Consider the following 13,676-nt stretch of genomic DNA (forward strand, 5'->3'; position numbering starts at 1 on the left):
ACAAGGACCCATATATCAACAGTCTCTAATACAAAAACTTACCATCTAATCTGCTTCTCTAGCTTGACAACTAATACAGAGTGACAGATCAGTGGAAGGTAAAACTCTAGCATACTCTTCTGTGCAATCTTATATAGGCCAGCTTTAAATATTTTAAACAGCCTGAAACCAGCCAACCAAAGCTTATTTTCTTCTGCTTGCCTCCAGTACAAACACAGAATTGTGGAAAAAAAGTACAAGTTGATCTTTCCATAGCAGAAGATTAGTTACGTACTAATCAGCAGCTGGAACCTCATCAAATCACCTTTTGAGCTGGAAAATCTTTTGGGGTTTCATTAGCTGATGTACCGAGAGAAATCATGCTTTAAAGTGTCAATATATTATACAGAAAATGTCTGTGACCTGTCAAAAAGCACTGATTATAAATAAAAATGATTTAGTAGTTAAATGTGGAATTTCTATGCTATCTTCCAAAAACAAAAGATCTACAAGACTGTGAAAACAGCCAATTAAATCAATTTGATGCATTCAAGCTTCTCACTTAAATCAAAGAAAAATCTAGGTTGAAATTATGCTTGAAATTTGTGTAGTGTCCAAAACCTTACATTTAGTGTCTCTTCACAGCTCACTTTAAGGATTAGGCTAATATTTTGACTAATATTAATGGAGAATGCACACTAAAAATGCATGCATTTTAATGGAATCTTGGCACTGAGGTTAAGCTCACGTGAACTAAAATGTATCCATAATACATATCCTATTCATACCACTACATATGAATCTAACTTCACATTTTAGTATGTTAGGAAAAAACAGCAACGCTATAATACAGGAGACCCAATTACATTTACAGATGCTACAAAGAAAAAATATCCAATATAGCACAGTGCTTAATCCTATTGTGTTCTCCAAATGAATGTTATATTGGAAAGAGAGTTATTAAAACCCTGTACTGGCATATAACAACATATACAAATACAAGTATCTTTCATTAACTACTCAGTAAGACTGCAATCAGGGCTAGCAAAAAAAATCCGTTATCAGTTTAGCAGTTGTTCATGAAATAACATTGACTTTCTCATTAACTATGTTTTGCTGTCAGAGGTCATAATTTACACGAGTTTTAGCAAATTTCATTTGTTTAAGAGCTTTCAAGTCTCAAGTGACTCAGTAAACTCTGAAGGGCAATTTGAAAAGCAGCATCTATATGCCAGTAAGTTCACAATCCCAGAATGTACACTTCTCTAAAGCCTTCTATTTGATTCTCATTAAACATCCTTTTCACAAACATCTTCACTTCCTTTTATCTCTAATTTTAACACAGCTCTAAGACACTTATCTCCATGTATGATAACTAAAAAACATTATCTCCATGATACTTCTATTTTTTTTTACACATTGGAACATGTAGGAACATATGTATCACCTCTGGCCGAGATTTCTATAATGTGGCTGAAATATTTTCTAAATAATTAGATCCTTCTCCAGCTATGAGATAATAAGCCGATTTGTTAAACCACAGCAACACGGTGGGCAACCTAATTACATAAGAGAAACAGGGGACAAACATGGACTTACAAGGCTCTTAATGGGGGAAAAAGTATTTGGTTCCAATTAATTATTTCTCCTCATCAATATATTCCTCTTCTTTCTATTCAGCTTTCCAGTACAACTCTTTTGATTAAAATGATAGTCAACTGAGCACATATGTTTCAGTGGATCTTGGTGTTCTCATTCACCTTCTTCCATCTGTATCCATAACAATTTACACTTCTTGTCCTTTGACGTGGAGATTCTACACTCTTTTCATCAGTGCTTCACCAGCCTCGTCCTTTTTTCAATGGAAAACTGGGTTTTGGATTCCTAAATAAACTCTTGATTAGCAGCAGCAGTAATAAAAAAAAAGTTGAACTCCTTTCTTGAAAAGACAACATCTCCTGGCAAACCCTGCCTGCTACTGTTAAAACTACCTTAAATTTATTTAATTTAGAGAGGCTGTTAGGAGTACTTGAGATTTCATTGTGCTCCTTTTTGACTCAAATGTAACCGCAGTAGAAAAATGAAAGCTACAACATCCACCAGTTGGAGAATACTCCAAGTAATTGAAATCTTCATTGTGCACAGCCTTCTCTGCTATGCTGTCACAGCTTGCAAGGTTTCCTTAGCTTTTTTTACTTGTAGTTCACATCTTGTTTTCATCTTTCTTAAATGCATTAAGCACAAGCCCCACAAATACCAATTTTTATTAATTTGGACAGCTCAGTAGACAATAGACCAAAATAGAAATTAATTCAAACAAATATTGGGTCTCACAAAGCCACTAGTCACAAATGACAAATATCTAATCTCAGCTTCACTGGATGGATTTTCCTTAGTTAGATCCTGATTTGTGCAGACACGTGCCCATTATGCTTGAAATTGGAAAGCATCAGGTTATCAGAGAAGAGAAATATACTGCCCAAAGGACTTAGACAATTGCATCAGAAACAAGCAGGCTAGCATAAAATAGAAGATGATAAATTTTTTAGGACCACCTTCTGAGCCTGCAAGATAAAATACGTAGGTTCTTTTAGGTATGCATTATTAAAACTGCTTTTTGTGATCCAAATAGTCACTTAAAAAAGTGACAACATCAAAAAAGCAAAACAAAGCAAAAAACAACCACCAGAACCTACCACAATATCACAGACATGCAGTAATACTGATAAAAAAGAAGCATCTATCAGAACATTGCCATGTTAATGTGATTAACCTCTCAACTAGAGAAGTATAGAAGTAATACAAGTTAATTAACTTTACTATTTGTGTTCCATTTCTTCTTTGAGGCTTGATACTAGAAATCTGGCATAGCAGCTTGTCAAAAAACCCCACCAGACCACACATATAGCAGCTCTCATCTTTCAGATAATTCAAGCTTCATAACCACATAAAAGTGTATTTTTAATGTGAAATTACAAATGTAAACTGGATTGTGTTAATCACTTCTCCTAAGTGAAGACGTTTTGTAAATATAAGCTAGCTCAGGTAATACAAGAAAACCCAAATTCTGACTGTTAATTCTTTGTTCCAAATCATTAGGCAAAGCATGTTTGATCTCCTTTCTTCAACAATTAACACAGCATTAAATAGATAAGTAGAAAATAGCATAAATAGCACTGCAGAACCTTTTCACACTAAGCAATTTTGGTCAGTAATTAACTACACATCTAAACGGACAACACTGAGAATAGTATGAATATGTTAGGTAAGATTTAAGTAATTAAAATTAAAACTGTATACGTAATGAATGCCTGCAATTACACAAAAAATGTGAGTAATTACCTGGTGCAATAATCAGTTACGAATTGAAACCTACTGCTTAGGCATGTAGCTTCCCAGGCTACACTTGCAGTTGCCAGAAGCACAGTTTAGACATGTAGATGAAGACAGACAAACAGGAATCCCATATTTCCACAGAAACAGGAAGTTTGACATTTTAAGTAGAGACTACCTTAAACTGCATGCAACTGGAAACCTACATAACGCTAAGTTTCAAGTTTCAACTTTTGCTATCTTGTTCCTTCTACCATATCTGATATACAGACACTATTTTATAATTTTTTTGAAAACAAGCATCTAGCTTCAAGGAAAAGCAGCACTGCACTCATTATCTAAAATTCTCTTTACATTACGTTGGTTTCTTACCAAGTTCTACATCCTGATCATCAGTAAGAACAAGGATGATGTTTGGGCGGATGTTTCTACGGTCTCTTTGAAATCTTCCCTTCAGACGCTGATTTAACAGGAAAGCTGAACTTCCATCCAGCAGTGATAAAACCATCATCATGAATAATCCAAGGACAACACTATGCTGTGCCATATTGTGTTGATTTAGTGTTCTCTCTGAACAACGTATGTTAATGGCTTCCACTTCTTTTTTCTTTGCAGGTATCCTATAAGGGACAGAGAAACACGTATTTATTTATACTTTTCCCTCACCATCCCCTTCCCAAAGGAACAACAACAAAGTTATCTCCAAAGAGGTCAGAAGCAAGAGTTCGATAATTTTAGATATATCAAGACAAAAAAAAGTAACAACAAAGTATTTTTTTTAAGTAACATCTGGAAGCAGAAACTTGAAAAATTCACAGTTCATTCACAGTTCCTAAGCTGTTACTTACATATGCAATTAAGTTTTCACTCTACGCTCAAATTCAGAGCAATTTCAAGGGCTCAGTAGAGCATCAAACTCTTACTCCTGCTTAGACACATAAGAAGTAATCTCCTTATTTAAGCTTCTGGGATGTACGGAGATGACATTTTTGCTTAGTGCATCAAAAATGCAAATGTTGAAAACACGTCTATGTATATTTTTAAGCAGTATTAAAATTTACTGAGTTTACCACACATTTATAAACTCACAAAAGATCATCAAATTACAAGATTTCTTATTCACTGCCTTGACTTACAGATTTCATTAGAGTACAGAACTGTCCAGACTCTGAAACTGTTGTAGGATACTGTCTGAAGCCTCTAGCTTTATCAATGGGGTGATTTCCTTTTGACATTTCTGTTGGTTTCCAAGATTTTCAAGTATTATTGAGTATTGAAGACTACTACTGCAAATGACTGAGAATGCACTGAAATATTTTGTACTGCCTTAGACTTTACTTCACCATAAATACAGTTCCCCCAGTTCGTCTTGTTTGTAAAACAGAGCAAAACTAACTGATACTGCTCCTTCCAGTGAGCTAGAAAAGACACTCTGGCCATTCTTCCAAGGAGATTCCTAAAAATAAATGAGCATGCTAAAGCATTTTTGAAATCACTCAGTTACTCAAGTTACACTCATCTTCTTCTGCTATAAAGGGATCTTCTGCTGCTTTCAGAAGTCAAAATACTGCTATGAAACTGTAGAGAAAGATCAAGTACTAATTATTTCATCAGACTTAGTGATCAATGAGTCAGTTTCTGATGGGTTCCCTACTTGCTGCTCACCACTTCCTGAACTGTTGCCAATGATCTCTTGCAATGCAGTGGAAAAAAAATAAATCAATTAATAATGACACAAGGGAGGCTCTCTGCTTTTTGTAAAGACCAGAAATGCCTGAGTAGAAAGAACCTAGCCAAGTATATTTCACCCGAATAAATACATCAGCTACTCTGTTCCTATAGCCACTTGGGAAAACAATTTTTTCCCCAAGCAGATAATTTCATAGCCACATTATTACTTCATCTCTCTCAGTGTCTGTTGAGATAAATTTTTATTAAGAAAATTCTCATGAAATAGCAAAACCACTGGTCTGAAAAATTATACTCAAATTCTATGCTTATTTAAGAAATATGTATTTAATTTTCATGTAAGTCAACAGATATGTACTATAGTATGATGCAATATTTACTAAGGCTGCTTTCCAAAAATGTATGCTAATAGATTTTTGAAGAAAAGTAAAATCCTTCTTCCTTTGCAGTCTCTCTATTGAGTTTCACTAGCAGGTGAAATCAACTTTCTTCATCAAAAATAAAGATTAATTTTAATATCTTACCACTTATTTCAGTGGGCAGGGAAAGAGAAAAGTCCAGCTTCCTAAATTCCAGATACAGTTTTAGTACCTTTGCTGCTGATCAGAGACTTGCCAGGCTATAGCAGAATAAGCACCAATAAGTCCTATCAATTTTCATTCCTTGTAGTCAAAATTCCATCTGCAGCAGTAGAACTGGGAAGAATCATGTCAGATTCAGAGTACTGCTACTGTCCAGAGAAGTCAAAAGCAGCCTGAGAAGCAAACCTGGATCTGTTTCAAAACAGGAGGGAAAAAAATACATCATTTTAGCAGATATACGTATATAAATATTCCTCAACACTGGCTTTCTGGGGGGAAGAGGTAGAGAAATGGCTTCTGATCTTCAAAGACTATTCCACATGTATTACTCCATAACAAAAAAACAAGCAAACAAAAAAGAATAATGTAGATGCTTCCATTATTTCTATTTTTCAGACAGTCTAAAATTAATGTTTTCCTTTTCTTTTGCTCTACATTAGCCAATCACTTCCCTGAATAACAGCATCTGCTGTCATTTCTTGCAGCCTTTGAAAGGCTGTCCCTTTTTGCTGTATCTGCTCTTAACTACACTCACTGAAGAGTGCTGTGCATATGATCATCTTCTTCTCACTTCTTTTAAACAAATGCATGGAAGCAACCTTATGGCCTCTTTCCCCTCAGTCTGTCTTTTCCTCAAAGTTTATTGCCCCTCACTCATTCCATTGTATTTAAAAATAGAAGTTGTCCCCAGCTCGGAGTATTAAATATTTCACTGATAAATAAGTAACACATTCAGGGATGTACTTAAACTGCTGTTCCACAGCTACTTTACCAAACATGTACATTTATGGTTAAAAGAATTAGTTCTATCTGAGAGGACGCTGCGGATGGAAGAGAGAACTTCATGTAAAGTACAAGAGGCATTTTCTCCCAAAACCTGTTATCTCTTTCTCATCCCCCTTCTCAATGGAAAATTGTCAACTATTTTGAGTTATGTTCCTGTTATTATCAAGGTAAGTGCTGCCAGGAACCAGCTCAAAGCATGTAATTACATGCAAAACTCACACCAGTAACTAGGTAAGAAAATTAAAGCAATTTTAGAAAATAACCTATTTCTTAAAATGTGTATTCATAAAAGAAAGACATGCCACTACTAACAGCATATTTGCTGTAAAACCTAAAAGCCAGCTTTAAATAGTTCTGAGAATAGTAACAGAAGAGTCTCTTCCATGGACTCCCAGTGGTCAAATATAGATGGATATTTTTAACCCTTTGCCTTCAGTGAACTTCAGGGAGGGAAATATGACATAAAGTGCATTAATGTTCTTCCCTCATTTCTATCAACAAGCTAAACTATGACTCAACAGTAGCAGAGAGAATCTGCAAGCAATGCCCCAGTCTGCCTTCACTTTTAATACAGCACCCACTCCAATGATGCATTCTGCACTGAGTGGCACAGATGGTCCACTGCTTTGTGTGTCTCCGCAGGCCATCCTCCAATATTAAAGATGCTTGATCTGTAGTGGCTCTCATGAGAATTAGGTACGCCTCTTATTTTCTCCCAGATTACACATATGAATTTGACAAGTCTGGCCACTCCTGTTTTATATTTAGGGAAGTGCTACCAGAAATGCATCAAACACTCTGCAGCTGGGTCACCTAGCTCAGCTTTATCAAGTCTACAACTTCCAAGCAGGCTACAGTAGAGAAAGTCTGGTCCTCTTATTTTCTAGGGTTTATGGTCAAGTTTAACAAGTCCCCGACTCCCTTTGTAGCCTGAATTAGATACAGCTGCCTTTTTTGTTCTTAACTCCTGCTAGTATGGTGAATAAAAATAGTGCCAAACTCAGTTCTCCTGTGTGGCAGCACAGAACATTACGCTAAGTCACATTACAAAAGTTGAAGATTTTAGTGCTTTTATTCTATTTATAAAAGAACAGAGACAAGTTCTGCTCCCAAGTAACATTTACACCAAGGAAGGACAACTTCTTTTTAATACTGCCCTCAGTAATTATCGTCAGTTCCACTGCAGCACAGGCAGGATGCACAAGGATGACTGATGTCAGTTCTATCCCCAGATGGTGTTTTTTATCAAGCTATTGATTAGTATTGCTTGGCACAGATGTAACATCACTGCGTGTCAACCCAGTAGCTGACAGCAGCCAGCACACAGTGCAGCTCCAAGCCTTGCTAATACCTGCCGCACAACTATCCCGTGCACAAACCTAGTCCAACTTCACTGAAGTCAAACAATTACGTTATGTCAATATAATCAGGAGTACTGCTACTGGAACAGAAAAAGCACAAAGATACCAAATTAATTCACGTATCAAATATGTAAGTTAATCCCGCTTTAAGACTCTTTCTACAAAGCTGTTTTCTAGTTTTGCTTACAGGAACTTATCTTTTTTTTTTTACGTACACTGCAAAACACTAAATACAGAATTGGTAAGGCAGCCACAATAGAACAGGGTAACAGCACGAGAGCCACAAAGTGGAACTGCACAGCAAGGGAAAGCAGGTTAGCAACAAGCGACACACACCTGCTCACATCCAGCTGGAGCCAATACCAGGTGCATTATTCAAGCACACTTAGGTGTGCCATTTGTCCACTGTTTAGAGTCATTGAAATACATGGTGGCAGATCCATTCCCTAGCAACCAACCCAATTAAAACCACTTTGCCAGTTAAATGGATTCAGCCGCTCTGCTGTTTTCTTAACTCTCGAGTTGCTCCTGTACGTATCAGGTTTGGTTATGACATTCCATTTTCACTGAAGCTGTCAGCCATCACTTGAAACCATTAGATTTTGTTTGTAAGAGATAAAAACAGCTTGATTTGTGAATTGGGAAGATTTCTGCTGGTAATCCAACCAGGTTCTCAGGAGAAGGTTGAAGTTATCATTCATGCTGTAATCTAACAGCATTCTGTGGCTTCTTCTGCTTTGGCACTTACTTGTTTCTTTCTTTTTTTTCCTGCAGCCAGTCCGAAGTTTAAGCACAGCTAAGCGTGGCTCTCAGTGATGACAGCCATGCTGATTTACCTATCTAAACTGTGGCTCAATTATTTTCCTTCACAAGCAACCAACATTTATTCAGAACTCAGGAACAGAGCTCCCAGACTTATCAGGGCACTGGATTACCATGCGGATGAATTCTCCTGAACTGCCTTCCTTGTGCTGGTGAATTCCATACTAAAGCTAAATATTTATCAGAGGGAAGCCTACATTCATTGTGGAATCTCTTCCTTATTATGCAACTTCCTTTCAACTAACATTGAATTCAGTGTTCAGTTACAGTTTTTCGTAGGACTTCATTTTAAAAAAATGTTTTAAAATACATAATATACCCTTCACATCTCCATACTATCCTTCCTATTCACCACATACACATTTTGCTACAGGTTTCCTGTAAGTCACAACATTCATAAGCCTTCAGGTAGGTTGCACTGCTAATTGGATCCCCCAAATCCACACTAACAAACACGTTTTTCTGCGCTACGTGCAGATAACAGCCCAACAACAACTTCTAAGAGACTCAGAATTACTCCCCTATTATACTTATTACCTCACGTCTTTATAAACCATAAAGACACTCTGATTTTAAAGATAATTACATTAACTTGTGCTATGCACAGCAATAACCACAGACTTACAAGAAGGGAATGAATGCAAGAGCATGAAGATAGAAAAGGTAAGCAAGAACAGTCTCTGACACAAACGTTCTATCAAGTAAACAGATTTTTTGCAGCTACATATAGAAACGAACCCTGCTCCGAATATACATCCGTTAACACATACAGACGTTCAGCCACACGCATTCCCCGGATGCACGCGATGACTTATGAAAGCGAAGTGCTACAGCATCACTTATGTGCCAACTCTTCTCCTCCCGACCACCGCCCGCCGCGTGCCGAGCTGCCGATGTCCGCACCGAGCGCCCTCCGCTCCGCGCCGCACCGCGGCTGAAGGGCGGCGGGGCCGCGGGGAGCTTCCGAAGGCACGGCCGCACCGCATCGCCCCCGTCTGCCTTCCCGGCCCTTTTTCTCCGAACGCCCCGCACAACTTCCAGCCCCGGCCGCTCCCCACACACCGCGAGCCCCTCCGCCCCGGCTCCCCGCCCGGTTCGGCCTCCGGAGCCGCAGCCGCGGGGCGCCGCCGCCCCCTCCCCCGCTGCGCTCTCACCGCGGAGCCGGGGCTCAGCCGCGCCGTGCCGCCGCTCTGCCAGGCCGCCCGCGGAGCGCCGCGGCGGAGAAGCGCATCCTCGGGCAGCGGCCGATGCCCGCTTCCGAGCGAGCGTTCGGAGGAAGCGCTCGGGCGGGTGCTCCGCTCCACCCGCCCCGTCCTTCTTCCTCTCCCTTCTCCTTTCCCCGTTTAAAAAGTTCATTTACCTCGAAGATCCTCCTCCTGGCGTTGACGCAACGCCCCGGCGGCACGCAGAGGAAACCTGTTCCTCCGGCCGCAGCGCGCCCCGAGCCCGGCGGCAGCTCCGCGGGCTGTGGCTGCGCCCCGGGGCCGGACCCCGCCGGGGGAAGGGTGCGCAGAGCCCACCGGGCAAACGGAAGGCTGCGGGGGGCGGGAGAGGGAATTAATGGCCCCTCGTGGGTCGCGGTCCGCTCGTAAGCGGCCCGAGGTGACCTCGAGCACTGCCCCTGCCCTGCTACAGCAGCCCCTTACACTTGGGCGAGGGAAATTAAGGGACATAGTGCTTATTAGTAACGGAGAAAGGCTTCGCTGAGCTCCTTGAGGCGGTGACTCGAAACAAAAATCCATCATACAAGGAACAGTAATGATGTTCAAATAAATATCTAAATACAGATTAGCTCCAGTGGATTCTTTGGGAATGTCTAAGAACAGCTTTCAAAGGTACTGATTTATTGGTACTTTACAAAAAGCCTATTTTTCTTCAAACCTTACACTGGTGACAATATCACACTGAGCTTATTCCCCCTTTATTACTATGTCCAATATAGAATTACACACAGATGACAAATTCCTTGACTCTAAGCTTCCACCTTTTCTACCATAAAGTTCCAAGCACACATCTAAAAATAATAAAAAAAGTTTAATGCCACTATTTTTAGGATTAAATGATGCTAAGTGAAAATGGTGTTACGTGGTTGAAAACAAACAGGACAGCTTTTATGTGCAAGAACAATCAGGGCAAGAAGAGCAGAAAGCGACTGAGCAGAAAAAGATGATCCCATCATTTTGCTACTTGAAGTCCAAAGCAGCACAGGAGTACAACAGTTCCTGAGAACTCCTAAGGAAAATGGCCAGCTTTAGTTTGAAGAAAAAAAAAAGTCAGCACAGGGCAGATGTGTAGGAAGAACCATAATTGTTCGAGAAGTAAATATTTTGAAAAGCCACGCAGGATATATTAGAGAAAATGAAAATTTACTCATTTAGTTTATGATTTATTTGGATTTTTGCCTAAAAACAAACATTGCTTCCAATGACCTAATTCTGACTTTGCAGGAGAAGGCTAATCGTCCTGACCCTTTTTCATTAGGCCACATTCTTCACTACATTCAGCATGACCCTGGATCAGCTCAATTGAAGCAGCACAGATCCCCCACATACAGCTGCAGCACGGCGGGGGAACCTGGCAGCTGTGCTCAGGAACCACAGCTCAAGAGGAGCACTTTGTGTCAGTACAACCGCATCCACACCAGGGGCTGCAAGGATACAATGGTCTTAGTGCAAGTACACCACTCCTGAACAGCGAGTTACACTAATGCAGAAGGTGTATGGAAAACAGGGGCTATGTGTTGCTGACATTTTGATAAGATTGTTATACTGCTTTTTAAGATAGCATTTGACCTTTCAGCAGTGACTTCTATCATGTGATAAAACAATTCACAGCCAATTAAGTTTTACAACACACCTGTGAGCCATGGTGATCCATTTCCACATATTTTAGACACAAACTTGAGTTGGATAAGGCAGATGAATCATACAGAGCCAAAAAGACATTCAGCAGCAAGGTCAGGAACACAAACCAGGAAACTCAGCATTCCTCTGTCCCAACCACAGGCCAACATGCCTACAATGCACAGATTCTACAAACCAGCTCTAGAAGGACTGCAAACAGTAACTACCAAGTCAGAAGGAGATTTGCTGCACAAAGTTTGCTACACCACAGCGGTCCACAGACTGCACTAAAGAAGGAAGCACGCGCTCCTTTTTTAAAGGCATTTTCGATCATACGGAACTCATGACCTTATAAAGTTTCATTGTGAACTTTCTTCAACAAGCTACAATCAACAAAGACACTAAAATGTGCATTAGTGGCAGCGGTGTAGCAATCTAAATTTGATTTAGCATCACTGGAAAATCTGTCACAGCAGATCATTCATTTCAACAAAAGGGTAAATTCACCTCGCAGTCAGTGCATGTAATTTCCATTAATGTTAATGGCAGTTATGCAAGTGCATTAAGAGGATAATATACCCCCTGGTTTGTGACAACCCTGCAAAGTGAAAGGTGCTTCCTTTCGAAGAGAATGGGGTTTCCAGCTCATGCATTTCAAAATAACTTCTTTTGGCACTGTTACAAACAGGATAGATAACTATTATATGCACTTGGAGAACAGTCTCCAAAGTTACAGCAGTTTAGCAATTTCAGCTCATTTTCCTAGTGCCAAAAATTCAAAGGATACAGACACATCTAAAACACTGTGGTTTATTTGAAGTCTCGGGCAACAAAATCATGTGAAGTTACTGGTAAAACAAGAAGGCCTGAAAGACTGCTGGTGCAAGGAGGAAGGAATGATGTAGGTTTATACTTTTTAAATTAAATAAATCCTCTTCACTCACTAGCTGTCAAATAATTCTGTGTATACACAGACCATCACACAAAAAAATCAGGAGTCCAAGAGCTAAAATGAAGAAGGAAGTCCATTTCTTTCAATCCCAGTTTTCTCACTGCACATCACCAAATAAATGTCAGCTCTCATAGCACGTCATTTAACAGATTGGATTATTTTATTGTACTTCAAAACAACAAATATTGCTGATTACACAAACAATTAGTCTGTAAAATCCCTGGATATACCTACTGAAATTAGGAGGAAACAGATGTGCAGGCATTTATTTTTTTTTTTTTTAATACCATCATGTCTATCCACATTGTTAGGCAACGATCCCTCTCAAAATTAAACCTGCAGTTTCCCTGCACACCTCACTTTGAAGTAGCATGGCACAGAAAGATACGTTGAACAACTCATGTTGGAATATTTACTGCTCTATGGATTTGGGCACCAAGGGGAGCCATTCTGACCCAGCTGGCAGATAGGGGGGATCCATACTGTTATCTTCTCATCAGCTCAGGGACAATGGCCTGTACCCAAGGGTGGAGAAAACAGGCATGGGCAACTGCAGCCCCATCACAGAGCTCTGGGAACAGGAGAAGCAGCACATCTAGAAACTCTCAGAAATGACAGGATAGTCAGAGAGAGTTCAGTCATCTAAAAAAAAAAAAAACAAAAAACAAACAAAAAAAACAAAAAAAAAAAACAACACTAAACATCAAACCAACCAACTCCATAAATGGAAGAAAAAGAACATACTTGAGACGTCTTTTTCACTGTTGCCAAATACAATGTGCTTTCAGAACTCAAATATTGCTCTCTGCTCATGTTCCCAGAGATAGAACAGCTGACTTGCAAACTTGTAAGTACTTCATTCAGTGCTTTCCAACTCTTCCTGCTACCCTTTATTTTTGTAGTTATTCATCGTATGTAAACCACTCAAATCATTGGTCATTTTGATCTCTTCTCTTTTTTCCTGTTTTTCAATTCAGACACAGATGCTCAGATTCATCTTTAAAAACTTAGAAAAACCAGCAACAGAATACAAGTCTGACATCACCTTCATTTTCTCAGGGCATCATACCACTGTAATCACTTCAAGGTTACACTAACTAAATATTTTCCAGATAGAAATATTATAATTTCTTTAAACAACAGCATTTCAGTTGCATAAAACATGCAAATATTGCTTCAACAACAATTCAGAGTACTATTAAGAAGGCAAAATATGAGACCCAACGTTCAGTATTATCATCCCATACACTATATAGATTGCTTTGCAGATGCAGCTCAAAATGATTTTGTGGGCAACTGCTCCATTCTTATCTTTCAAAGTTATGTTTCC

At 39.4% G+C, this 13,676-nt stretch overlaps 1 protein-coding gene across 12 annotated transcripts in view; it reads right to left on the minus strand.

The window, feature by feature from the left end:
- Nucleotides 1–13,676, minus strand: part of SULF2 (sulfatase 2) — a 137,214-nt gene that overhangs the window by 52,710 nt on the left and 70,828 nt on the right. For 8 of the 12 annotated variants that reach the window (XM_085241998.1, XM_085241993.1, XM_085241999.1 and 5 more), the window contains 2 exons: nt 5,526–5,774; nt 3,685–3,932 (listed from right to left, as the gene is read on the minus strand). In XM_085241998.1, coding sequence (XP_085098124.1) covers nt 3,685–3,859 — 175 coding nt within the window. In that variant the 5' untranslated portion in view covers nt 3,860–3,932; nt 5,526–5,774. The other 4 variants (XM_085242001.1, XM_085241996.1, XM_085242002.1 and 1 more) reach the window with 4 other exon arrangements.

Source organism: Meleagris gallopavo, chromosome 22 (genome assembly GCF_905368555.1).
Source record: "Meleagris gallopavo chromosome 22, MGAL_WU_HG_1.1, whole genome shotgun sequence".
Lineage (NCBI taxonomy): Eukaryota > Metazoa > Chordata > Aves > Galliformes > Phasianidae > Meleagris > Meleagris gallopavo.